Source organism: Gracilinanus agilis, chromosome 3, assembly GCF_016433145.1.
Source record: "Gracilinanus agilis isolate LMUSP501 chromosome 3, AgileGrace, whole genome shotgun sequence".
Lineage (NCBI taxonomy): Eukaryota > Metazoa > Chordata > Mammalia > Didelphimorphia > Didelphidae > Gracilinanus > Gracilinanus agilis.
Window position 1 is genome coordinate 41,979,390 of NC_058132.1, and position 27,031 is coordinate 42,006,420.

The 27,031-nt window shown below is 44.8% G+C and overlaps 1 protein-coding gene across 1 annotated transcript in view; it reads left to right on the forward strand.

Moving 5' to 3' along the window:
* The window catches only part of LOC123240952 (calmodulin-binding transcription activator 1-like), a 1,231,619-nt gene extending 1,206,338 nt beyond the window's left edge, over positions 1 to 25,281 (forward strand). Inside the window, exons 9-11 of the mRNA XM_044668663.1 lie at positions 324 to 464; positions 2,071 to 3,920; positions 25,105 to 25,281. Of these exons, the coding sequence (XP_044524598.1) occupies positions 324 to 464; positions 2,071 to 3,920; positions 25,105 to 25,281 (2,168 nt within the window). The remainder of the gene's footprint in view (positions 1 to 323; positions 465 to 2,070; positions 3,921 to 25,104) is intronic.
* Positions 25,282 to 27,031: the final 1,750 nt, after the last annotated feature.

Below are 27,031 nucleotides of genomic sequence, written 5' to 3' on the forward strand. Positions count from 1 at the left end.
AAGGAAGGAAGGAAGGAAGGAAGGAAAGGAAGGAAGGAAGGAAGGAAGGAAGGAAGGAAGGAAGGAAGAAAGGAAGGAAGGAAGGAAGGAAGATGGGAATAGAGACAGACACCAAAGAAGGAGAGGAGAAGGCAGGTATTGGTGGGGAAGTATCATATGCCACCTAGAGGGTCTGCCCACTCAGAGAATGTGTCTTTCTTTCCCTTCTTCCTATTTCCCCCCTTCATGCCATTCTCTCCACCCTCCGATCCATCCCCCCTGACAAGAGGGTTGGAGCCCTAGGGGCTCCATCTTATGGCAGATGTCTCCTTCTCTCTCCACAGTCCATGGCATCAAATGGACATGCAGCAATGGCAACAGCAGCTCTGGTTTCTCTGTGGAACAGCTGGTGCAGCAGATCCTCGACAGCCACCAGACCAAGCCCCAGCCTCGGACACACAACTGCCTCTGCACTGGCAACTTGGGTGAGTTGACCCCAGGGGTGGCAGTGTGAGGCTGGGGCATTCAAGAAGGGGAGGGCAGCAATCACAGTGATGAATCAGGGTCCCCCACCTCTGCCTTCCTGACACAAAAGTATTCTTACTTCTCCACCTGTGGCATAGATTTCCATTTAAGGGAGAAGGGATTAGTGATCAAATCACACAGCTGGTGCCCCATGGAGGAGATGAGTTGGAGAGGAAGCAGAAGCTAGTATATATCTGCAGCCTGACAAAACAATCTGAATGAGGCCCTGCTTGATTGTTTAGGCCAGGCAAATAAGTCAGGAGAAATGTTCTCTTAGGGGACAGCTAGGTGGCTCAGTGGATTGAGAGCCAGGTCTGTGGTTCTGAGTTCAAATCTGACCTCAGACACTTCCTCACTATGTGACCCTGGGCAAGTCACCTAACCCCCATTGATTCGAAGATGGGTAGGAGTTGAGAGAGAGAGAGAGAGAGAGAGAGAAGGTGTGAAGAAATAGGGACAGTAGGAGGAATGACTAAAAAAAGCCAGTCTTACCCAGACTGTATTGTGCTCTGACACATATATACAAAAATCAGCAAGAGGCCTGACCTAGATCCCCAGGGCGTTTTAAAGTGAACTCAGCCCCTCCAACCCCACCTCAAATGTCAAATGGACCAGTAGAATCAGCCTCTCCTTTAACCTCCTCCGGCTTCAAAAATCCAGAAGCCCCCTAGACTTCGAGACTAATGTGTCTGCTTTCCTAATCATCTTATTTGCTCCCTGGGATGAGATTGCCCCACTCTCTTCAGTTCCTTAATTAGATATTATCATTAAAGGGTCATATCTCTTCTCTGTTAAGTCTTTATATATTTGAGATTCTTGATGGGGAATAACTTGTGATGGAACCATGGGAGAACTTTCCCTTTTATCAAAAACAATGACCTATGTCTGATGGATGGAAAATAATGATGGAATTGGGTTGGGGGGAGGAGTTACCCTGGCCTGTTGAGCACAAAGTCCTTGGAGAAAGATCTGTGGAGGATAGTTGAGAAGCTTGGAAAGGCTGAACTTCTTCCCCCCTTTGTCTGCCTATGGGCTTCAAAGATGAGCAGGATTTTAACAAGAAGAGAGAGGGCGTTCCTGGAAAAATAACATCGTGAGTGAAGGCACAGGGGTGGGAATTTTGAGAATATGTTTAAGAAACAGTAAGAAGTTCCGCTTGGCTGTAATGAATAAAGGACAGGAAAGATCAACTGAGGCAGAGAGCCAAGAATGCTAGGCTAAAGATTTTGAATGAATTAAATTTTTGTCCTCCAATAAAACTTCAGCCTCAAAGATAGGGTGCCCATTCTAGGCTCAAAGAGCTGAAGGAAGCAGTCACAGTTTGGTTTTTTGGTTTTGTCTCCTCCCCCAACACACACACACACACACACACACACACACACCCTGCATGACTTCAATTTGGCTCGTGTGTCTTTGCAGAACAGGGCTGGGGGGTTTGCATGTTTGTTCGGGGATCTGGGGCCAGGCCAAGAAGTCCAAAGTTGCTCAGTGCCCACTGCCCAGCCCAGATCCAAGTCTAACTCTTTCCGTGTGTGTACGTGTGTATTGTCTCTCTCTTGGCCACAGGAGCAGGTAGCAGTGTGCATCACAAGTGTAACAGTGCCAAACATCGCATCATATCGCCAAAGGTCGAACCACGGACAGGTGGGTACAGCACTCACTCAGAGGTACAAAATAATGATGTCTCCGAAGGCAAGAATGAGCACAGTCATGGCAAGGCCTCGAGCCGGGAGAAGAGGAACGGCAAGGTGGCGAAGCCCGTTCTGCTGCATCAGAACAGCACCGAGGTGTCCTCCACCAATCAGGTGGAGGTCCCCGACACGACCCAGAATTCTCCCGTGTCCATCAGCAGCGGCTTGAACAGTGACCCAGATATGGCCGACAGCCCCGTGGTCACAGGGGTATCCAGTATGGCGGTGGCCTCTGTGATGGGGAGCTTGTCCCAGAGCGCCACCGTATTCATGTCCGAGGTCACCAACGAGGCCGTGTACACCATGTCCCCCACAGCTGGCCCCAACCAGCACCTGCTCTCCTCCGACGCCACCGCCCAGGGTCTCGTCCTGGCGGTGAGCTCGGACGGCCACAAGTTCGCCTTCCCCGCCACAGGGAGTGCGGAGGGTTTGTCAATGTTGCCCACGAACGTGTCCGAAGAGCTGGTGCTCTCCACCACCCTTGACGGTGGCCGGAAGATCCCAGAAACCACCATGAACTTTGACCCGGACTGTTTCCTCAACAACCCCAAGCAGGGACAGACCTACGGGGGTGGGGGACTGAAAGCAGAGACCATGGGCACCAACATGAGGCAGTCGCCCACGGCCGAGCGGGTCAGCTTTAGCTTCAGCGCGGCCCTCACGAAGGAGATCAAGACGGAGGACACGTCCTTTGAGCAGCAGATGGCCAAAGAAGCGTATTCCTCCTCCAACACCTCCAACTCCCTCACCCTGTCGGCTGGCTCGAGCCTGCTCCCCTCCGGCGGGGGGCTCAGTCCGAGTACCACCCTGGAGCAAATGGACTTCAGTGCTATAGACTCCAACAAGGACTATGCTTCTAGTTTCAGCCAGACTGTCCACAGCCCCCACGTCCACCAGACCCCTTCCCCTAGCTTCTTTCTGCAGGATGCCAAACCTATCCCCCTAGATCAGAGCGCCCACACGAATCTCAACGATTCCAGTAGCTCCTTCGTGCCCTTAGGGATGGCGACGGTGAAGACGGAGGCCCCTCCGACCCCTTCCTGCAATGGTTCTGTAGAGACCCGGATAGAGTCCACGACCTCCCTCCAGCTCATGCAGTTCCAGGCCAACTTCCAGACCATCACGGCAGAGGCAGAAGTTCCCATGGAGACCTCCCAGGCGGCGGACGGCAACGAGAACCTCCTCAAGACCGGGGAGCTCCAGAGTTGCAGCTCCGAGCACTACATGCAGCCTGAGACCAACGGAAGCATCAGGAACGGGGCCAGCATCCCCATCCTCCACGGGAACATGGTCCAGGGGCTCTACCCCGTGGCCCACCACACCCTCAATAACTCTTCCAACATGGAACTGAGCTTGGACCACTTTGATATCTCCTTCAGCAACCAGTTCTCCGACCTGATCAACGACTTCATCTCGGTGGAAGGTGGGAGCAACACTATCTATGGACACCAGCTCGTGTCAGGGGACGGCGCGGGGCTCTCGCAGGCGGAAGATGGCAACCGGGCCTCCTTCGGCCAGGCCGAAATGTGCATCCCCTGCTGCAGCCCCCAGCAGGGCACTATGCAGCTGAGCAGCGCCGAGAGCGGGGCCGGCACCATGGCCTACATGCATGTGGCCGAGGTGGTCTCTGCGGCCACTGCAGCCCAAAGCACCCTGGGATTGCTGCAGCAGAGTGGGCGAGTCTTCATGGTGACCGACTACTCCCCTGAGTGGTCTTACCCAGAGGTAAGCTGCTGGCGCTCCCTTCCCAACCAGCGCCACCAGCGGGGCCATCTCTCATTGCACACATACGAGGGCATCAAGATCATTTGCATGTAATTAATTGCCTTCTCTTGATTATGAAGATCTATATCTGGGGAAGGTATAGATCCAAAAGTACTTCTGTCTCTCCCAAGCGATGCTTCTCAAAATGGTGCTGTAGACCGCCCCGCCTTCGCGATCCTGATTGGCTAAAACCTGCTCATACATCTCAGCAGAATGAAAGGTCAGAAGGATTGGGTTGGATGAGACACCGAGCAGGGCTAACCTAACTAACGAGCAAATCATGATAGCATTTCCATAGCACGCTCAGGTTTGCCAAGCGTTTTATACATGTTCTCTCACTTCATCCTCACAACCACCCGAGGAGGTAGGTGCCATTATTATCTCCATTTTGCAGGTGAGGAAACTGAGGTAGACTTGCCCAGAGCCTCACCTCGAACAGATGTCTAAGGCAGGGTTTAGTCACAGTTAGCATTTATAGGACACGCTAATCTTTGCAGAGCATTTCACAAACACCCCCTTTTCCCCCTCACAAACAATCATGGGAGGTAGATTCTACTATTATCTTAATTTTACAGATAAGGAAACTGAGGTAGACTCACCATCATGATAGCATTTATATAATAGTCTAAGGGGAGCAAAATATTTTAAATATGTTATCTCATTTTATCTTCAAAACCACCCAAGGAGGTAGATGTGATTATTATCTCTATTTTGCAGGTAAGGAAACTGAGGTAGACAGACTTGCCCAGATATCACACTCTAATCTTTGCAGAGCATTTCACAAACATCCCTTTTTTCCCCTCACAAACAATCTTGCGAAGTAGATTCTACTATTATCTTAATTTTACAGATAAGGAAACTGAGGTAGACTCACCGTCATGATAGCATTTATATAGTACTCCAAAGGTAGCAAAGCATTTTATATATGTTCTCTCACTTAATCCTCTCAACAACTCAAGGAGGTAGGTTCTATTATTATCTCCATTTTGCAGATGAAGAAACTGAGGTAGACTTGCCCAGAGCCTCACCTCTAACAGATGTCTAAGGCAGGGTTTAGTCACAGCATTTATATGACACTCTAACCTTTGCAGAGCATTTCACAAATATCCCTTTTTTTCCCTCATACAGAATTCTGGGAGGTAGATTCTACTATTATTTTAATTTTACAGATAAGGAAACTGAGGTAGATTCATCATCTCGATAATATTTATATAGTACTCTAAGGGTAACAAAGCATTTTGTATATGTTATCTCACTTAATCCTCACAACAACCCAAGGAAGTAGGTGCTATTATTATCTCCATTTTGCAAGTGAGGAAACTGAGGTAGACAGACTTACCCAGAGCCTCATCTCTAACAAATGTCTAAGGCAGGATTTATATCACACTCTAATCTTTGCAGAGCATTTCACAAACATCCCTTTTTTCCCCTCACAAACAATCTTGCGAGGTAGATTCTACTATTATCTTAATTTTACAGATAAGGAAACTGAGGTAGATTCACCATCTTGATAATATTTATATAGTACTCTAAGGATAACAAAGCATTTTATATATGTTCTCTCACTTAATCCTCACAACAACCCAAAGGAAGTAGGTGCCATTATTATCTCCATTTTGCAGGTGAGGAAACTGAGGTAGACAGACTTGCTCAGAGCCATACCTCTAACAGATGTCTAAGGCAGGATTTATATCACACTCTAATGTTTGCAGAGCATTTCACAAACATCCCTTTTTTTTCCTCACGAATAACTCTGGGAGATGGCTTTCTGCTATTATCCTTATTTTACAAATAAGGAAACTGAAGTACACAAACAATTAAGTGACTTGTCTGAGGTCACACAGCTCCTAAATGACTGAGCCTACATTAGAACTCAGATCTTCTTACTCTCAGGTCCAGTGCTCATCCATTGGGCCACTTAGGATTTAAACTCAGGTCTTCCTAATTCAGACCAGTTCAACCAAACATTTATTGAAGTAGCATTAACCAACAAGAATTTATTAAGCATAGGGCAGCTAGGGGGCAGCTGGGTAGCTCAATGGATTGAGAGTCAGGCCTAGAGACAGGAGGTCCTAGGTTCAAATCTGGCCTCAGACACTTCTCAGCTGTGTGACCCTGGGCAAGTCACTTGACCCCCATTGCCCACCCTTACCACTCTTCCACCTATGAGACAATACACAGAAGTTAAGGGTTTAAAAAAAATTAAAAAAAAAAAAAAGAAAAGCATAGGGCAGCTAGATGGCTCTGGGTATAGAGAGCCAAGTCCAGAGAAGGGAGGTCCTGGATTCAAATTCAGATTTGAAGATACTTCCTAGCAGTGTGACCCCAGGCAAGTCACTGAACCCTATTTGTCTAGACTTTCTAGTTAAAAAAAAATTATTAACCACCAAAATGTACAAGGCACTCTACTAGCTGTTGGGGATACAGTTACAAAAAGGTCATATGCCCTATGCCTTCAAGCAGCTTATACTGGCATACTTTAAAGGATCCTGAGAAATCACTGATAGTGTCTAAGTCCTTCATTTTATAGAGGAGGGAATGGGCCCAAGGAAGGGAAATGACTTGCCCAAAGTCACATCAATCTTTAGTAACAAAGCTTCAGTATCCTGAAACCCAGATCAGTTTATTCCCACCCCCCACCCCCCGCCCAAAGCTTTGCTTCTAGCCTTGAAAGATGAGAGCTTAGTGAAAGAACCTCTAACAATGGAGAGAGTAATGGACTTGGAATCAGAAAAATGTGGGTTCAAATCCTCCCTTGGACACTTATTAGCTGTGTGAACATGAACAAAATACTTCATCTCTTGTGCCACTCCATAAGCCTTAGCTACTAAGGCATAAAGTGTTTTGATCAAAGATTGGTTTTCATCATCACTGGTATCATGGATTCCCATATGGGAGTCCCTCATGTTGATGAAATGGAGGCAGCTTGGTACAGTGAAAACGGCATCTATTTTGGACTCAGGTCTTGGATTCAAATTCTGCCTTTAACATTGACAGCTTATGATCTTGTAAAGGTCACCGTCATGACCTTCTGGACCTTAGTTTTCTCTCCTGTAAAATGAGAAGAGTGATTGACCTAGACAGCCTCTGAGATCCCTTTTAGCTTTAGATCTATCTTATGGTGTGGGTTCAAATCCCACTTCTGGTGCTTACTACCTATCTAAGCTGGGACAGAAGGGAAGCAACCTGCCTGAATGGACATAGCATTTTTTTCCCAAGTCAGAATTTGAGCCCAGATCTTCCTGGGCTCCAGCATTCTAATCACTCTGCAACTTGTTGCTGTGAGACCCTAGGGAACGTCATGTCCCCCCCTTTTCTTCCTCCGTAGAATGAGGACGTTAGATGAGTCACTGGGGTGACCTCCCCTGATCTCCCTACCAGGGAGAAGCTTGGGACTGGCCTTGCAGTCCCAGCTCAGGGTCATGCCAGGTGCCTGATGCAAGTCCCATTCCTGGAGGCTGATTGGCTCCTCACCACGGACAGGCTAGGAGCATCAGGAGAGCAGGCTGGCAAGCCAGAGCTGGACAGACAAGAGGTTACCAACAACTGTTCAATCTTTAATTGCAGTGAGGTGGAATCACAAAGACACTAGCCTCGTGGGGTTATCACTGATATCCCTGATAGGACTGGGGGAAGCCTACCCAGCAGCCCAGGAAAGATGGGAAGAAGGGAAGGAATCAAGTGGCTGAGGGAAGGGAATGTTAGGAGGTAAGCAGAACAGAAGGTCCCATGTAGAAAGAGACTGTGATACACTCTCTAAGGAAGGGAAAAGGTTAGAGCAGGCTAGGGAGGCACTCCTCTGGCATGCAGCTGCTTGAGGAGGTGGGCTAGAAGGTTCCATTTCTTACTTTAATGTAGCAGTCTTGCTCATAAGGCAGCATGGCGGCACATAGAGTCAAGGACTCCTAAGCATAGCTCCTACTTCTGCTATATGCTGACAAAATGGCCCTAGGCAGGTCACCTGGCCTCCCAGTGCCCTCAAAGGCTCCAGGTTGGAGCCCAGGAGCGTAACCGCCTTGCTGGAGATTTCCTCCCCAGGTATTCTTTATATCCATTGAAGCATAAGCCTAGTAGAAGTACGAATGCAAATTCAGTATGGACATCTGCTCTAGTAATGACTGTCAATAGCTCCTCAATCAGTCAACATTGACGAAGCACCCACCACACGACATGTCAGGCACTGTGCTGACCACGGGTGATACAGGAAGAAGCAAAGGGCAGTCCTTGCCCTCAAGGAGCTAACAATCCCATGAAGGAGATAACATGCCCATAGCTCTACCAAGCAAGGGATATACAGGAAAAACAAAAGGAGATAATTCACAGAGGGAAGGCATTCAAATTAAGAGGGCTTCTAGTGGCCCGAATTTTAGTAGGGAATTATTAAAAAAAAGGTCAGGAGGTGAAGATGAGGAGGGAGAACATTCCACACATGGAGTGAGAGCCAGAGAAAATGCCAAAAGCTGAGAAATGAAGTGTCTTGTTTCTGGAACATCTAGAAGACCAATGTTGCTGGACGAAGAGTGGAGTAAGGTATAAAAAGGATGGAAAGGTAGGAGGAGGCTAGGTGATAAAAGGCTTTGAATGCCAAACACCATTTTATATGTGCTCCTGGAAGCAATAGGGAGCCACTGGAGTTTATTGAGTAGGGGGGTGACATGGTCAGACCTGCAGTTGAGAAAAATCACTTTGGTCTCTGATTAGAGAATGGATTGGAAGCGGAAGAGACTTGAGGCAGGCTGACCTCCCAGCGGACTATTGAAAGAGTCTGGGCACTAGAGCCATGTTGGCGAACCTATGACATGCGTGCCAGAAGGGGCTGCTCCCTTTACCCTCTCCATGCATGCCTGAGGACATTTCTCACATCACCTACCCCTCTGTCCAGCAGCCCAATAGGAGCACTTCCTCCCTCTCTTGTCTGGAGTAAGGTGGGGGGCTCACATGTGGCATGAGGGTTGCAGTTTGGGCACTTGGTCTCTAAAAGGTTCACCATCATTGCTCTAGAGTAATAGCAGTGTCAAAGGAGAGAAGGGGAACTATTTGAGAGATGGTGCAATGGCAAAATTGACAGATCTTGGCAACACCCTGGATATGGCAGAGTGAGAGATAGTAAGGAATCCAGGGTGATTCCTGTGTTGTGAGCCTGAGGAGCTGAGAGGATAGTGTTGCCCTCTACAGTAATAGGGAAGTTGAGGGAGGTTGGGGGGAATGAAAGGATGGTTTAGGGGGAAAGATAATCAATTTTTTTTTACATATCGAGCATTTGATATCCACTTCCACATGTCTAAAAGGCAGTTAGAAATGTGAGACTGAAGGTCAAGCATTGGGACAGTTGGTAGATTGGAGAACCATCAGCACAGAAATGGTCATTAAATCTGTAGAAATTTCACTACCAAGTGAAGAAGTATAGACAGAGAAGAGGACCACGGACAGAGCCTTGAGTGACAATTACAATTAGAGGGTCTTACAAAGGAAACAGAGAAGGAGCAGTCAAAGAGGTAGGAGGAGAGAATGGTGGCCAGAAAACCTATTAAGGAGAATGTAGACTGAGAAAAGACCACTCACTTGATTTGGAAACTAGACCATTAGTAACTTTGGAGGGAATCATTTCACTGGCATGGTAAGATCAGAAGCTAAATTATGATGGGTTAAGAAGAGAGTGGATCCAAAGAAAATGGAGATCTCTAAATTGGGGTTCCTCAGTCCTAGTTACTGCTCTGCTTGGATGAGTCTTTAAACCCTTACTTAGGATAAAGGGCAGGGTCTCTCAGAAGCTGACCCCTGACTCTGGATATCTTCAGAGGGAATTTAGGGAGTGCATACTGCTACTGCTTTCAGAACTTTAGACAAAAGGGCAACAAGAGTTGGTCCCCTTCAGGACCCCATCATGTCTCAGCCTCACTTTTCAACTAGTTCCTTCATTCTCAGACCCAGGAACCAAGAGCACAACCTTTAGTGATCTAAGAAACACTGGTTTGTCTCAGAGAAAGCCAAATCTCCATCTCGTCACAAGAGGGCAGCATAGGAACGAGGAAAGTGAGAAATTGGCATTTACAATCTGGGTTTGGCCTTGAGATGCTCTAGTCAGTCCTAGAATGCCCAGACGTTCAAAGGTTTTCATTTATATCAAGAGGATTTGGGGAACAAGGGAGATAAAAAGAGGAAAAACATTAAATCCTCCTAAATTTCACTTTCATTTAAAAAAAAAAAAACAAGCTTCTGCCACAATAATTTCTAGGAGGAGCTGAGGTGGGTGATATTAAATCCCAGAGAGGCAGAAGAATTTAGTCAGAGTGCCTGTATTTAATTTCGATTTAGTACCTATATGAGATTAAGTATCTAGGAAGATTCTGGTAGCTATGTGACACTCAGGGCCTCTGTTTTTTATCTGAAAAAAGAAGGGAGTTAGACTAAATGATCTGAGGTTCCTTCCAGCTTTATCCAGCTCCAGAGATTTGGGGATCACTAGTCCAATGGTTCTATCAGGAAGCTCATGAAAGTCATCCCTGAATTCCCAGGGCTGGGCCCCAGAACCATACCTGGCCCCAAGGAATTCACTACCTTTGATGTCTCTCCCAGATGTGGAAAGTTCTGTCCCATCATGCCCCCTGCCCTGATCTGTTGAGGTTCAGGCTGTGCTGTCCAGGCTCCCAAAAGTGGGACCAATAATTTTGGAGCTAGCATTCTGATTCACATTAGGGGATCCCCAAATCTGCTTCCTGATAGAATAAATTCCCAGAGATAAGGTTATGGTTGGGCAAGACCAAGACTTTCCTCTCCTGTCAATCCTCTTTCCATCTACTTGAGGTGGGTCCTCTCTGACCAGTGCCCATATTTCCCTGGCTATTTGGGGTGGCACTGTTTAGCAGCATGGCACAGTCTGGCATTTTAATTTCCTAGCTCTCCTGACAAGTTTCCCTTTAAAAGCCCCCTCATAAACACCTTCATTCCCACTGGCTTCCTCACCTATTCCCTCCCTTATCTTTCTTCCTTCCTTTCTTCCGTCCTTCCTTTCTCTTTCTTTCTTCCTTCCTTCCTTTCTTCTCATTCTCTCTTTTTCTTTCATTCTTTCTTTCATCTCCATTTTCCTTAAGCTATTTGTCTATTCACCACTTTTTCAAAAATGGAAATAACCCAGAACTGAGAATCATGGAACCTGGGCCTTCATCTCAGCCACTATCAGCTTCATCTTTGACTCCACAACAGGGTATTTGCGTGGCTTCAGGCAAATCACTTCGCCTTTCCTGACCCCCATTTCCTCAACTATAAAACAGCCAAGCCCAGGCTGAGATGAATACATGGAGCATTTAAATATCTAAGAGCTGAAATTTCAGCTGGAAGCTCTCACATCTCCCCTGCTCCTCCTCCTCCCCCCACCTCCTGCTCCCTTCCATCTTTTCATTCTTTTATTATCACAATGGAACACAGGCAAATCTCCTGCAGAGCAGGCTACAATTAGAGGCGGTGGGCTCATCTCAAATGGATGTAGTCCAGCTGAGCCACCGTTGCCATGGAAACCTGCACCTGGATGGGGGAGCCTGAACCATCCAGCTGGTTATGGCGGGGGGGAGAGGGTATCTCCATGGGAAAGGGGCCGATTTTCTCTCCAGAATTGCCATTCTTAATCCCCCTGTCAATGTGGGCTGACCCGCTTCAATTCTGGCTTTGGAACAACCTCCCTTAGGCAGTGATGATTTTTGTTCTCCATGAAAATTGTGTGGGACTTTATAAGATTATAGAACCATCCTTCCCAACAGCACCCTATTCCCTTGTGTTCACCACCTCCCTATCTCATCTCTCAGGGTTCCAAGAAGCCTTTCCCCCTAGCTTAGGATCAGAGGAAGGTAGATTTTTTTGAGCCAGAAGGATTTGAATGACTATTTAGTTCAACTCACTCATTTTATACATGAAGGACCTGAGGTCAAGAAAAGGAAAATGATTTTTCCTGGAGTCACTTTGTAACTGAAGCAGATCTTTCTGGCTCCAAATTCAGTGCCCTAGCCACTCTAGAAGACTGCCTCTTACACATTTCTGTAACCAGTTCTCTGGTGACCCTCAAGGCTTCTGTGAATCATCATCCAACAGGAACAAAAGTTACCATGGAGAAATGGAGGGAGCCCTGGACTAGAGCCAGAAGAACTAGCATTCCACCTCAGAGGACCCTAGTTTAGATACTGGTCTGTTCCTTTCCCACTTGTGTGACTGAAAAAGTTGTAGGATAATAGACACTTATCCTTCAAAATAGGAGGCAATGTAGAACAATAGAAAGAGAATTGATTCAGGAGATAGAAGATCTGGGTTCAGATTTCACCTCTGGTATTTTCTACCTATGAGATTTTGAGTAAAACACTTCACCTCCCTAGGCCTCAGTTTCTTTATCTATAAAATGGAGTCTACCAGATGGTCTCTAAGGTCTTCTTAGATGGGTAGCTAGGTAGAGCAGTGAAAGAGAACCAGGCCTGGAGTCAGGAAGCCTTGAGTTCAAATCTGACCTCAGATAATTAAATAGCCATGTAACCATAGGCAAGTCACTTAACCCTGTTTGCCTCAGTTTCCTTGCCTGTCAAATGAGCTGAAGAAGGAAATGGCAAACCACTCCAGGATCTTTGTAAAAAAAAAAAAAGCAACCCAAAGGGGTCATGAAAAAACAGACATGACTGAATAGCAAAGGTTCCTTCTAGATCTAGAGTTATAAATACCTCTAAGTCTCATTTTATCCATCTGCAAAATAAGAATAATGACAGGTTTGTCATGTAGAAAGAACTTTGTAAACCTTATAACTCCAAAGCAATTATTATTATTGTCCCTGGACTAGTACCTGCATAGAGGACACTATGTAATATCTATCCCAGCTGCTCCTTAGGTCCTCAAATGTAGAATTGTTCTTGACTCATCAGTGAACACAAATTTCAAATTGGAAAGGACCTCAAAGATTGATTCTAGTCTCTCATTTTATAGTTGAACAAATAATTTTTTGCCTAAAAAGTTTAAGTGACTTGCCTAGGGTCACACAGCTAATCAGTGGCAGAGTCAGGAGCAGAGATCTAGCTGATCTGTTCAAACAAATGGGGAAAACATGAAATTTCCCAGAGATAAGACCAAGTTTCTATGGAAGAGGGCTTCGGAGTCTCAGCATCAGAAGGATGAATGGGAATATCAGCTTTCAAGGAAATGGGATATTCTAAGTGATCTCCCAGATCTAGGATAATCCAACCAACCAACTCTGTCCAGACATACTTTCTGTCCGTTGTTACATAGTTCCATATGGGACCTGAGAGAACTCACGTAGAAAGAACTGACAGAATCCTGGAGTTGGAATGGACCTCAGAGTTCTAGTTCAAGTCTTCATTCCAAACTCCATAAGTAGAAGGCTTCTCAATGCTCTTTTGACTACAATGCTGCTACCCCTAGTCCAAGGTCAAGGTAGAGGTTTGGCTTTTTAAATTCTGAATCTGCATCTCTCTTCCTCTTCCATTTCTGCCCCCCCCCCTGAGCTGTCCTTCAGGGTGGTCCTGAAGTAGACTCAGCCTCCCCAACCATGGCCTGATTCAGAGAAGTGACAGGCCAGTGGCAGCCTAGTCCCCAGCCCAAAAGGAGGGCGCTGTCCAGGGTCTTATTGGTCAGAATAAGATATAGATGAAAGGAGCCTTTTGTAAAATCAGAGTATTAAAAACCAGAAGGAAACCTTGGAAATCATCTAGGTCAGCCCACTCATTTTAGAGATGAAGCAACCAAGATCCACAGTGCATGGGGGGCTGCGGGTGGAGGGGGGGGGTGCCTTTGAACAATCCCTCAGTAGGGACTGTGGCTATTTTCATACTGATATCAGATGGAGAAGTTTTGCCTCTGACACAAACTGGCTTTATGACCCTGAGAAAATTACTTAGACTTTCAGGACATCCTACTCACCCACCCACCCACCACCCCCAGGCAACTCTCTAAGACTAAAAGTTGCAAAGGAGGTACTGATCTGCATTGATAGAGGGAATTTCCTTACTAGGCATTCTTAATACACCAATGGAATGAAAGAGAGATGTGGGAAGGGGAAAGAAAAAAGCCAGACCCAGAATTCCTTCCTTCCTTCCTTCTGCAGAGCTAGCCAAACTATAACAAAATGGTGAAGTCTGTGAGGTGTATTCTTGGCAACCTCCCACCTCCTCTATCAATGCTTCTGCCCTTCATCCTCATCCCATCCCTGTTCTCTTTCCCTCTTACTGAGCCTCCCAAGGTGCTAGCTAATAGGCTTACAAGAGTGGAATCATTTTAGCAGATGTTGCCTTCAGGGAATGATTGATAGCCTGGCTAAACATTTTGGATCAAAGGATTTTGACCTGAAGGAATTTTAAAAATTCATTTTGAAAATGAAGAAATTAAAATCCATGGAATGTGTGCCCAAGGTCACACAGATAATAATTAGCAGAACTAAGATACAGTCTCTGCTCTTCTGACTTTAAACCAGTGATCTTTCCAATGTGCCGCATTTCCTCTATTGGCCCAGAAAGCTCTGTTTTGAAGCATTCTAAAATCATATCCTATAGGCAGCCACCTACTATATCTGGGGACTAGGATCCCTGCAGAGCAGCAGCCCAAGAGAAGTCAAAAGCATCCTCTAGAAAAACTCAAGTATGCAAGAGAACAAAATAGTGGGAGAGTCCTCTCCACATTTCTCCTAGATATGAGGCAGGAGATTGTAGAGCTGGAATGTAACCCAGCCCAGTGCCCCAAGACCAGTTCTGCCTGGTATAAGGGGAGAGGGGTCTGTTCCCCCCTTCAGCACTCCCCAAACTCCAGCTCCTCCTAGGCTTAGTGACATACCTTGGGATAGTCACCCTTTTGTCCAATTCCCATCCTTCAGGTTGCCTTCTCTAACCAGAACGCTAGGTGGTGCCCTCCACCAGTTTCTGAGTGGTCCTTGGTACCATGGGGAGTCAAGCCAAGGCAATGTGGTTTGGAGTTGGGGAAATGGCAGGTTCCAGACACTAGAGCCCACAACCCGAGCACTCCTGCCCAGGGCCACATGCCAGAGACCAGCTTCAGGCATCCTCTTCCTCCAACACTCCTGTCCATCACTGCCAGACTTGCTCCTTTCCTCACCACACAAAGGCCCTCCATTGAACTTTCCCTGAACCATTCCTCATGTGAATTGACTTAATAGAGCATTACTATGCTGAATGAGGGAAATGAAGTCCTGCTGTCCTCCACTGTGTTCAATCAAACCACATCTGGAAAAGTATATGAAATTCTGAGTCACAGATTTTAAGAGGGTCATTGACAAATAAGGCAGGGTATAGAACAAGCATTCATTAAATACCTACTATGTACCAAGGCAGGTACAAATATTATCTCATTTGACCTCCACGACAATCTGGGAGATGTATTTTATGGACCTCATTTACAAATGAGGAAACTGAGGCAGAGAGAGATGAAATTATTTTCCCAGGATCACACAGCTAATTATACATGTCTGAGACTGAATTTGAACTCAAGTCTTCTGACTCCAGCACCAGCACTCTTATACATGATGCCACTTAGCTGCCTTCTAGACGAAGTAGAGCAGGGCATCCCGAAGGAACTAGTGATCATATCACCTGAAAATGGGTAGAAGGAAAAGAAGATTCTTAGCCTAAAGGACAGATCAAAGGAGTTTCTGGTTTAGAGCTGAAAGAGACTTTAGGGATTATCTGGTCCAACTTCCCCTGCCTTCATTTTACAGATGAGGAAACCAAAGCCCAAGGATATTGTGATGATTGGGGAAGCAATGTGAGAACATTTAGCTCCTTTTGGTGAGTTTAAGTTATCAGGTCCAAATGAATAATATCCTGGAGCCTGGTAAGAAATGGACATTAAATACTATCAGTGATCTTTCATAGTAGTGGAGAGGGAAAGAATTGAGAAGGACAAATGCATTGATTTTCAAACAGGGGATTAAAATGGAGCCTGGAAAGGCTAGATCATTGAGTTTGACTTTTATTCTGGGCAAAATTCTAATAATCTCATAACAATAATAACATAATAGCAAAGGGATGGCTAGTAATCCTGTAGAAAAGGAAGCAGTGATTAAAAAAAGGCAGCAAGGGGCAGCTGGGTAGCTCAGTGGAGTGAGAGTCAGGCCTAGAGACAGAAAGTCCTAGGTTCAAACCCGGCCTCAGCCACTTCCCAGCTGTGTGACCCTGGGCAAGTCACTTGACCCCCATTGCCCACCCTTACCAATCTTCCACCTATGAGACAATACACCGAAGTACAAGGGTTTAAAAAAAAAAGATTAAAAAAAGGCAGCAAGACGTCTTTAAGGATAGGTCATGTCAGACTAACGTCATTTCCTTCTTGAATAGTGCTCCTTGAATGATAGATGAGATAAATATTATAGTTTAGTTGACTTGGGTTCTAGCAAAGCATCTAACAAAATCTCTCTTCTGTGGAAAAAGATGGAGATCTAGGCTTGACCATAGTCCATTGGGAGGATTTGGGAATAGCTAAGTCATCAGGCCGAAAGAGCCATTATTAAAAGTTCCTTGTCTATCAACTCAGAAAGTCCCTAGGGGAGTGCCTCAGGGACCTGTGTTCTATCCTGTGCTATAAGAAATTTTTATCAGTGCCTTGGATGAAGGCAAAAATTGCATGCTTACCAAATTTTCAGAAGATTCAAAGCTGGGAGGGACATGCTGGATAGCAAAATCAAGATGCAAAAGGCATTGGGTGAAATCTAATAATGTTTGTAAAGCAATTTAAGGTTTGCAAAATGATTTACATGTATTATCTCATTTTACTTGCTAATCTCAGCAGCCCTGGGACATGAGCTATTGTTGTTTTTGTTGTTCAGTCATTGGGTCCCATTCTTTGTGATCCCATTTGGGGTTTTCTTGGCAAAAATGCTAGAGTAGCTTGCCATTTCTTTCTCCAGCTCATTTTACAGATGAGGAAACTGAGGCAGAGTTAAGTGACTTGCCCAAGATCACACAGCTAATAGATATGCGAGACTAGATTTGAACTCAAGTTTTCCTGACTCTAGACCCAGTCTTCTAACCACTTAGTTGCTTTGCTATTCCTAACCCCATATTACAGATGAGGGAACTGAGAGTCAAGAAGATGTAACCTACCCTGACTCTGGATCCAAACCTCTACCACTATGCCAAGCTTCCTCTACAGAGGTGAAGGACTTCACGTTTATTCAAAATAAGGATTAAATGAAGAAATCAGGGATGCTTAGCCTGGAGAAGAGAAGGCTTAGAGGGGCATGAGTGTTATCTTCAAATATGAAGGAAAGGAATTGGACTAGTTCTTTGGCCCCCGGGGACAGATCTACGAGTGTTGGGTGGAAGTTACATAGAAGCAAATTTAGGCTTCATGTCAGAAAAATTTATTAGCCACTAAGTAGAAAAGACTTTGTTAGGGAATAGTAAACTCTCTCTCTCCCTCCCTCCCTCTCTCTCCCTCTCTCCCTCTCTCTCTCTCTCTCTCTCTCTCTCTCTCTCTCTCTCTCTTCAGGCACAGGCTCTCAGGATACCATAGTAGGGATTTCTTTAGCATATGGATTGGACTAGATGGCTCCTGAGCTCCATTCCAATTCCGAGATCCTGTGGTTTTGTAAATGACTTGCTCAGGGTCATACAGATAGCCAAGTCAGATCTTCTGACTTTTAGAAAGTATAATCATCAACTTCCAATATCTGAAGAGTCACTCTGTGCAGGATGGATTCGATTCATTCTGTTTGAATGGACAAATGAATGATCAAGAGTTAACATTTATATAGGCTTGGAAGTTTGCTAAATGTTTTATGTATACTGATTTGATTATGTGTTCAGTGCTTACTATTTGCCAGGCACTGTGCTGAATCTTAGGAATAACAGAGAACAGAACAAGCAAGCAAGACGATCCCTGCCCTCAAGGAGTTCACATTCTAGTAGGGGAAGACAACATGCATCAGGGAGCTGAATACATCTGCCTCTACAGAGCAGATCTAGAAACAATGGGTGACTCTTACAAGGAGGAAAATTTTGCCCCAACACAAAGAAAAACTTTCTAACAATCAGAGCTGCCTGACAGTGCCTTGTGAAGGGAGTAGATTCTTCTCTAGATATGTCTGAGCAGAAACCAGATGGCCATCTTGTCAGATACCAGAGAAAAAATTCCTTCTTTGGCTGAGAGATTGGATGAAAGACAACCTCTAGGGTCTGTTCCAACTCTGTAATTCTAAAATTCATCCCCTGAGTCCCAGGATGTCTGTGTCTTACAAGATGAAAATTGACTATTCAACTAGTCTTTTCTAATGACAGAGGTCTAGAGGATTTCGCTTGGAGTCAGATCTACCCTTGTATGAGAGGGGCAACGAGGTGGCTCAGTGGAGAAAGAGCCAGACCTCAAGATAGTCCTGGGTTCAAATCTGATCTCAGCCACTTCCTAGCTATGTGACCCTGGATATGTCACTTACCCCCAGTTGCCTGGCTCTTACGTATTCTTCTGCCTTTGAATCTTTTTGTCAAATCTAAGAAGGCAAGGATTTTTAAGTGCATTAGAACAGAGGGTTTCTGAAGCTTAGCCTGATGATGAAGGGTCTTGAGTCCATATCACATGAGAATCCACATGAGAATCATGATGAAGAGACATAAAGCTAGCTATTTTACATGTTTGAAGACCTTTCATGAAGAAGAGGGATTAGACTCATTTTGTTTAACCATAAAGACAGAACCAGTAGTGGGTAGAAGTGGTAGTAAGGCAGATTCAGGATGGATGTCAGAAAAAAATCCCCACGAATAAGAGATATCCCATAGGATGGTGGAGGTCTTCATCCAGAGGCTGGATGCCATCCCTACTTGTTGGGTTTTTTAGAACTGGTGATTTTTTTTCCAGGTATTGGTTAGACCAGTTAACTAATCTATTCACAAAGGTGATGTCAACAGTGAGAATTGAAGGACAAGGAAGTGAAAAGGTGATGAAGCTTTTCGGTACCCTCCCATCATATCGTGTAGGCTCTTTGATCAGGGAAAGCCTTGCCAGGGCTAGTGGAAGTGAGAAGATCTGGGAGGGGGCCTGTGTTCCCAGAAGTCTTTTAGAACTTAGACATCACCTATGATTCTTCTCTAGATAAGTCTGAGCAGAGACCAGATGGCCATCTAGTCAGATACCATAGAAAAGAATTCCTTCTTCAGCTGAGAGATTGGATGAAAGACAATCTCTAGGGTCTATTCCAACTCTGTAATTCTAAGATTCTAAGAAGGGACCTCAGGGGACATCTAGACCAAGCCTCTCTTTTTACAAAGAAGGAAACTGAGACCTGAGAAAGTGAATGTTCAGTCACATAGAAAGTAAATGTTAAAAGCAGGATCTCAGGTTACAGAGGCAAGACTCTTCCTATCAGATCTGGATTTGGAGTCAGAGGACCTCTGCTAGTTACCACCTGTGTGTCCCTGGGCACCTTGGGCTCAATTTTCCATTTACAAAATGAGGAGCATTAAGCTGGCCTCTAAGGTTCTTTCCTCTGATCCTGAGATCCAGTGAATGATGCAGCTGTCCTCGTGGTCACCAGATAGCTCTAAGGGACCTCACTAGAAGCAAGTATCTTCTTGATCATAGACCCTGAGGTCTGGATGGCTCAGTATCAGCCCCAGAATGAGCTGCATTCCTAGGGCCATTCATAGATGCTAGTGGGAAGACAGAGACTGGACGCAGAGATTGGTCAGAGTGAGAGCTTCCAGAGCTGCTTCAGACACTTAGCCAGATCCAATACCAGCTTTCAGTGAGGATATCTCTCCCTCCCTTCGTCTCTTCTCCCCTTCCCTTGTCCTCTCCCCACCCCCTTCCTGGGTCAGACCCAGCACTAGCTGGTGGGTACTTAAGGGAGTTGGAGCCAATTCTTAGAATGAGATGCTCTGGAGAGCCTCTTTCCTGGTGGGAGGTAAAGGAGCCATCTGTCTTGGCCCATGGGTCCTCAAGGGGAGCCTGGCTTAGAAAGGGTCATCCAGGGCCTTCTCCCAGGGCTTGTGCTGCTGAATTCCATGCAGCACTGCTGGGAAAGCAGCTGTTTTATAGCCTCGGTGGAACCTCTCCCAGTTGCTCTGTGTGTGGGGGAGAGATGACGTCAGGAGTGGTTCCCAGTCTGTCTGCGTGGGTGGGTAGCATAGACGCAGATGCCCAAAAGATTGGAGGAGGAACGGGAGGAGACAGCGGAAGGCAGGGCTTTGGAATGTAAAGTCACCCTGAGCCCACATCCTCATCACATTCCTTCTCAATTGTGCAGTAGAGATGACCAGATCCTTGTCTCCCAACTCTTGAGTTCCCCTTTCTCCCCATCCCTCTTGTTCTGAGCCTTTACATTCCTCCACACAGAATCACCCAGAATTTGAGTTGACACAAACCTAGCCCAGTCTTCTCTTTCCTCCAACCCTATCTTTCTCCTTCCCCTAATGCTAAATCTTTCTCCATCATTTTCCATCTCCCCACAAGCTCTATAACATGTAATGATTGAAATTCTCAAGGGACAGTATTTCTTCATTTTAAAATAATTTATCACTGTATAACCTTGGGCAAGTCACTTAACTCCCATTGCCTAGTCCTTACCGCTCTTCTGCCTTGAAACCAATACATGGTACTGATTCTAAGATGGAAGGAAAGGGTTTTAAAAAAAGAAAGAAAAGAATTTATTAATTGATCAATCAAGACATCCTAATCTGGTCAAGGGATTCTCTCAATAAATCCAAGACCCTGAAACTCCTGGCCCAGGAACCTCTAGATCCTTTGGGACCTCATTATTCAGCTCCTTTCTAGAATATCCCAAGACACCTCTGATTGGTAAATAGCTAATTAGGAGGTGGTCCATCCAACTCTCAACCCTTCCCCAAACCAACACTAATGGTTGTCAGGGTAGGTTATCCCTTAGGCAGGAAAAGCATCATTATAAAGCAGTCCTGTTAGCCAGAAGTTGTGAAAGGAAATTGGAAAAATCTGTTGACTAGATGATGCCTAAGGTCCCTTGGCACAGAAATTCTCTCTAATACACAAGAATTGATTGGAGCCTTCCTTATCTAGACCCTCGATGTAGTAATTAATACAGTATATGAAAAATAAATTCTCAAATTCAGTAGGAACTGATGGGGGATCCAAGACACAGCAGCATTATCTGAGACTCAGAAGTATCTCTCAGCAGTTCTGATGCTCCAGGTTTGGATGAAAGGGATAGATGGAATCCTCTCTCATCCACACTCTCACCCATAGCGAGAATCATCCACCCTAGCATCTTTGACAAGATGACCATCCACCCTTGCCTGCCTGGAGGTGTAGAGCTAGAAGTGACCTCACGAGCTCTTGAGATTTTTACATTTTACAGATGAGGAGACTGAGGCCAAGGAGATTAAGTAACTTGCTCAACATCATATAGTAAATGGAAGAGGCAAGATTTGAACTTCTGACTCCAGTCACTACTCTTTTCCATTGTAGCAGCCTACTTCCCTCTGGTGGGATATTAGGAGCAGCTAGGTAGCTTAGTGGATAGAGAGGCAGATCTGGAGGCTGGAGGTCCTGAGTTCAAATCCGACCTTAGCTACTTTCTAAGACAATACTTAGTATTAATTCTAAGGCAGGAGATAAGGGTTTAAATGTGTATATATAAACATAAACAAATATTAAATAAGTATTTATAATATATTATATAGGCATACATAATATATTAAATATGTGTATAATATAGGAAATATAGGTAGATGAGGAAAGAATGCCAAGTTCTTTTTCCCATCCTCTTCCCTGATCTTATTGAATCTGGAAAGTTTAGAATTACCCAACCTAGAACACCAGAACTGAAAGGGAGAGGAAGGGTTATCTAATCCAACTCTCTCATTTTACAGATGAAGAAACTAAGGCTGAGGGGGTGACTTGCTGAGAACTCTATTATCTCCCAAAGCTCTGATAGAAAGTTCTTCCTTTTCCTAAGTCAAACTGTTTCCTTGTAACATCCTCTTCTCAGTGGTCCTACTTCTGCCCTCTGGAATCCTCATGAAATAAATCCAGTCAGTCAACAAGCACTTATTAATCATTTACAATACAATGTGCTAGGCACTCTTCAAAAATTTAAAGACATAAATAAAAAACAAAAATAGTTCCTATCCTCAAGGAGCTTATATTCTAATGAGACAGTGTATATATAAATAGGAACATGGAAGGTTTATAGGAGGAACCTAGATGTCTCAAAGAATAAAGCCCTAGACCTAGAGTCAGGAAGACCTAAGTTCAAATCCAACCTCAGACACTTATTAGCTATGTGACCCTGGGCAAGTCACTTAAACTCTGTTTGCCCTAATCCATTGAAGAAGGAAATGGCAAACCAGTCCAGTATCTTTGCCATGAAAACCCCACAGACAGTATGTTCCACTGGGTCACAAAGATTTGGACACATCAGAATTGATTGAACAACAACACAACATTGCAAGGCACATACAGAGTGGATAGAAATTAGTCTTAAAAGGAAAGAAATGAGCAGATGAAGATGGGGAGGGTGGGGAGAAGCAAGGGAATCAGAGAGGTCTCTTGCAGAATGGAGTGCTTCACCTGAGTCTTAGAGGAAGCCCAGGATTCAAAGAATCAGAAAAGCACTCCAGGCATGGGAGATATTCAGTTCAAGATCATGAAAATGGGAAATGGAGCATCACATAAAAGGGATGGCAATTAGGTCGATGCCTCCTCCTATACTGATACTTCAGATCCTTTTTACTTTCTTAAAATCCTTAACTTCTGGCTTAGAATCAATACTAAGTAAGAGCTGGACAGTCAGGGTTCAGTGACTTGCCCAATGTCACATAGCCAGGAAGTGTCCAAGACTAGATTTGAACTCGTCTTCCTACTCTATCCCTTGAACCATCTAGCTGACCCTTATGCTTCATATTCCCCTCCCAACCTCTTAAGTTCATTCCCTTTTCCTTGGCTTGGTGGTTCTGTCATTGGAAGGGAACTTAACTGGCTACATGTACCTCCAAGATGTCCCCTGTTCTCACCATGTCCTCAGTGACCCCAGGGCTTCAGTTCCTACTCAGCGAATCCATCTAGTTCTTAACTATCACTGGCTTCAGAACACTTTAGTGTATCACAAAAGTTTCCTGCTGTCTTGTCCAATCACTGAGGTTTCCTGAATATTCTTTGCTAACTAGTTATGGTGACAACTTGGTAGGGTGAGACAGGAGTCAAGGAATCAGTTGGTGCAATTCTATATACTATCTGTTTATTTATGATTAAGTAAATGGTAGCTTCAACTATATTCTAATAGTATGTAGTTCTGGTCTAGGGAGGTGCCAGACTCTCTATGGTCTACTGTGCTTAGACTACTTCTGGAATACATTCTATATAGATACTGCACAAGACAGAAAGGTTGGGAGAGAATGTTCTAGAATCCCATGGGTTCCAAGTAGTTTAGAAATGAGTGCTACATTGGAAGAAAGACATTGGCGAGCTGGTGGACTTCTAACTGAGAACTGCTAGGAGGGTGAAGAACCTCAAGTTCATACCATCTGAGCTGAAGGAGCTAGGGATGTTTTAGCCTAAAGAAGAGAAGTCTTAGGGGGCAGGTAGGTGGCTTAGTGGAGTAAGAGCCAGGCCTGGAGATAAGAGGTCCTAGGTTAAAATCTGACCTCAGATACTTTCTGACTATGTGACCCTGGGCAAGTCACTTAATTCCCATTGCCTAGCCCTTACTACACTTCTGCCTTGGAACCAATATGCAGTATTGATTCTAAGACAGAAGGGTTTAAAAGGGAAAAATGAGAAAGAGAAGTCTCAGTGGGGAAATAATAGCTATTTTCAAATATTTGGAAGTATATCATATTGAAGGAGGAATTATCCTTATTCTTTTTGGCTCAGAGTAGCAGTGTGAATAGAGGCAAATTTAAGTTTGATAAAAGACTAAATTTCACAGGCTCATGAATCTGGATCTGGAAGGAGCCTCCGAAGTCATCTGGTCCCTCTTGTTACAGATGAGGAAACTGAGGAACACGGATATCAAGTGCCTTGTTCAGTGTCATACAGGAAATAAATGTCAGAGGCAGAATTTGAACTCATGTCATAGGATCATAGTTTCCTAAATTTAGACCTAGGAGAGACCTCAGAGGTCATCTAGTGCAATCACCTCATTTAACACTTAAGGAGACTGAGGCTTAGAGACATTGGTGATGACCTTTGGCCACACAGTAGTATCACAGGCAGGATAGGAACACAGATCCTCTAACTCCACAATCAATGTTCTTTCTATTCTACCACAGCCTCCTAATTAGAAAAGTCCCAAAGTGGAATGGGCTGCCTTTGGAAAATGGTGGCTTCCTCCTTGTTAAAGGTGGATAACCTTTTATTAGGCATATTATAGCAGGAATTCTTGTTCAAGTCCAAGCTGGATAAGGGAACCAAAGCATTCTCTTCCAACTCTGATATTCTGTGATTTTGGAAGATGGATGGGCATATGGGAGAAAGGTTAAGAGAGAATGCCCCAGAATTCTGTGGAATCCAGCCAGTTCTCAGGTGTGTCAGGGGCTCAGAAAGATAGAAAAGCACTACATCTGATTTTTTATTTCTTTGTTTTGGTCCAAGATACTTATGGCCCCTTTGTGTAAAAGCCAAATTTGGGGGCTCCATCCTAAAGTAGAGAAGTTGGGATTCCTGGAGAGGGAGACTCCACTGTCATTCTGAGCAAAAGAGCTGGAGTAGGGAAAGAGGAAGCACACCCTAACCTTAACCTTCCCTCTCCTAGAAAGCAATTCCTTATAGCAAACTATTTTAAAAGAGGAAAGGAAGATGGTTTGGCAAAAGGAACTAATATATCAACTAATTCTAACATTATATAGTGTTCCTCACCCCCACCCCAGCAAAGAATAGAGTTGCCTTTTCACATCTCTTCTTTGGGGCCAAACTTGGCCATTACAATCACACAGCTTTCTACTTAGATTTTGCTGTCGTTCCTCCTGTTATGTATATTTTTGTCCTGGCTCTGCTTACTTCCCTTTGCATCAGTCCATATAAGTCTTCCCATGCTTCTCTGTATTTTTCAAATCTCGCTCTTTTCTCCTTTCTATAGGGTCTCTTAGTCCGGCGTGTCCAAGTTGTACCCTTGCTCCCAGCAGCCTGCTACCTTCTGTCATTCTCTATGTCCACCTCACTTTCCTTTGTCTTCCTTTTCTTCCAGGGAGGAGTAAAAGTCCTGATCACAGGCCCGTGGCAAGAAGCCAGCAATAACTACAGTTGCCTGTTTGACCAGATCTCAGTGCCTGCGTCCTTGATACAGCCAGGGGTGCTTCGATGCTATTGTCCAGGTAAGCAGGACAGCTTCCTCAGAGGATTGCCAAACCATGTGTTAGACTGAAAGTTCAATGAATCAGGAGACTGGGGACTGGGGGAAAGAGGGGACCAAGGAGAGGGGTCTCATCCTAGCTCTGCCACTAACTAGCTTCATAACCCTGAGTAAGCCATTTCCCATCTCTGAGACTCAACTCCTTTCCCTGTAAAATGAGAAGTCTTAAGAACTCTTGCAATGATAATGACCAATCCCAGAGAAGGTGAGGAAATACACCTCCCTCCTTTAGCTGAAGAGGTAGGGTGCTGTGGATGGGCAATATTGCATATGCTGTCAAATAAGTTTTTCTTGTTTTTCTTTGTCATAACAGAAGGCTTACTTGGGGAGTTTTTGTATACCCAACACCTAGCACAATGCCACCCTAAGCTATTTTTTGTTGTCTAATCACATCCAGCTCTTCATGACCCTATATGAGATTTTCCTGGCAAAGATGCTGGACTGGTTTGCCATTTCCTTCTCTAATAGATTAGACAAATAAAAGTTAAGTGACTTGCCCAAGATCACACAGCTAGTGCGTACCTGATTAGGCAAACACATAGTAGTTGTTTAGTAAAGGCTTGTTGATAGATGACTTAATTTGGAGTGTGAGGGAGGCATCTACATTTCAGTGACTAGATCACTAGACGTGGAGTCAGGAACACCCAGGTTTAAATCCAGTTTCAGATCCTTCCTAGCCGCATGTCTAGACAAGTCACTTAACTTCTGCTGCCTCAGTTTTCTCATCTGATGCTGAGAATGGCTCTCTAACTGTATGCCACACTGTCTTGCCTCCTGATCATCGCTTTCATCCACAGCTCAGCCTAGGTCTTGGTTTGGGGATTCTTAAACTGGAATGATGGCCAAATCTGGCCTCCTGACTGTGTGATCCTGGGCAAATCACTGAACTCTCACCACCTACCACTTACTGCTCTTCTCATTTAGAACTATTAGTAAGATAGAAAATAAGAGTTTAGAAAAGCTGCAATGATGGTCCCTCAGTGGCCTCATTTCTAAAATGAGGAGGTTAAGCTTGTCAGTCAATCAAACTTTTCCTTTGCACCAGGCATGGTACCAAGTCCTGAAGATACAAAGAAAGTAAGAAGATAGTCCCTGCCCTCAAGGAGCTCACAGTCTAACTAGATGATCTCTAAACCCTTTCCAGCTATAGAACATATACATTCCTTCACTTTACATCTTTTTAAAAAAAAGCCCTCACCTTCCATCTTAGAATCAATTTTGTGTATTGGTTCTAAGGCAGAAGAGTGGTAAGGGTAGGCAATGGGGGCAAAATGACTTGCCCAGGGTCACACAACTAGGAAGTGTCTGAGGTCAAATTTGAACCCAGGACTTCCCGTCTCTAGGCCTGGCTCTCAATCCACTGAGCTACTCAGCTGCCCCCTACCTTACATCTTCCTACTCTTTGTTACCAGAGCAGTTTGAGGGGCTTAGTTTTGGGGAGCACTGGTACTCTACTCCTATCAGATGAGATCATATTTGTTAGTGCTGTAGTGCCTGGCACATAGTAGGTATTTAGTAAATATATGTTCCTTTTCCTCTCCCCCCTCCTTGTCCTGACTTAATTTTTGTAAGCTCTTTGAGGGCAAAGATTGGTTGTTCATTTTTTCCTTTGTATTCTTGGCATCTATCCTTGGCATACTGTGTCTGGCACACAGTAGGTATCTCATAAGTATGTACTGACTGATTGATTGAAGGAAGTTAATGGAGAGAGAGAGAGAGAGAGAGAGAGAGAGAGAGAGAGAGAGAGAGAGAGAGAGAGAGA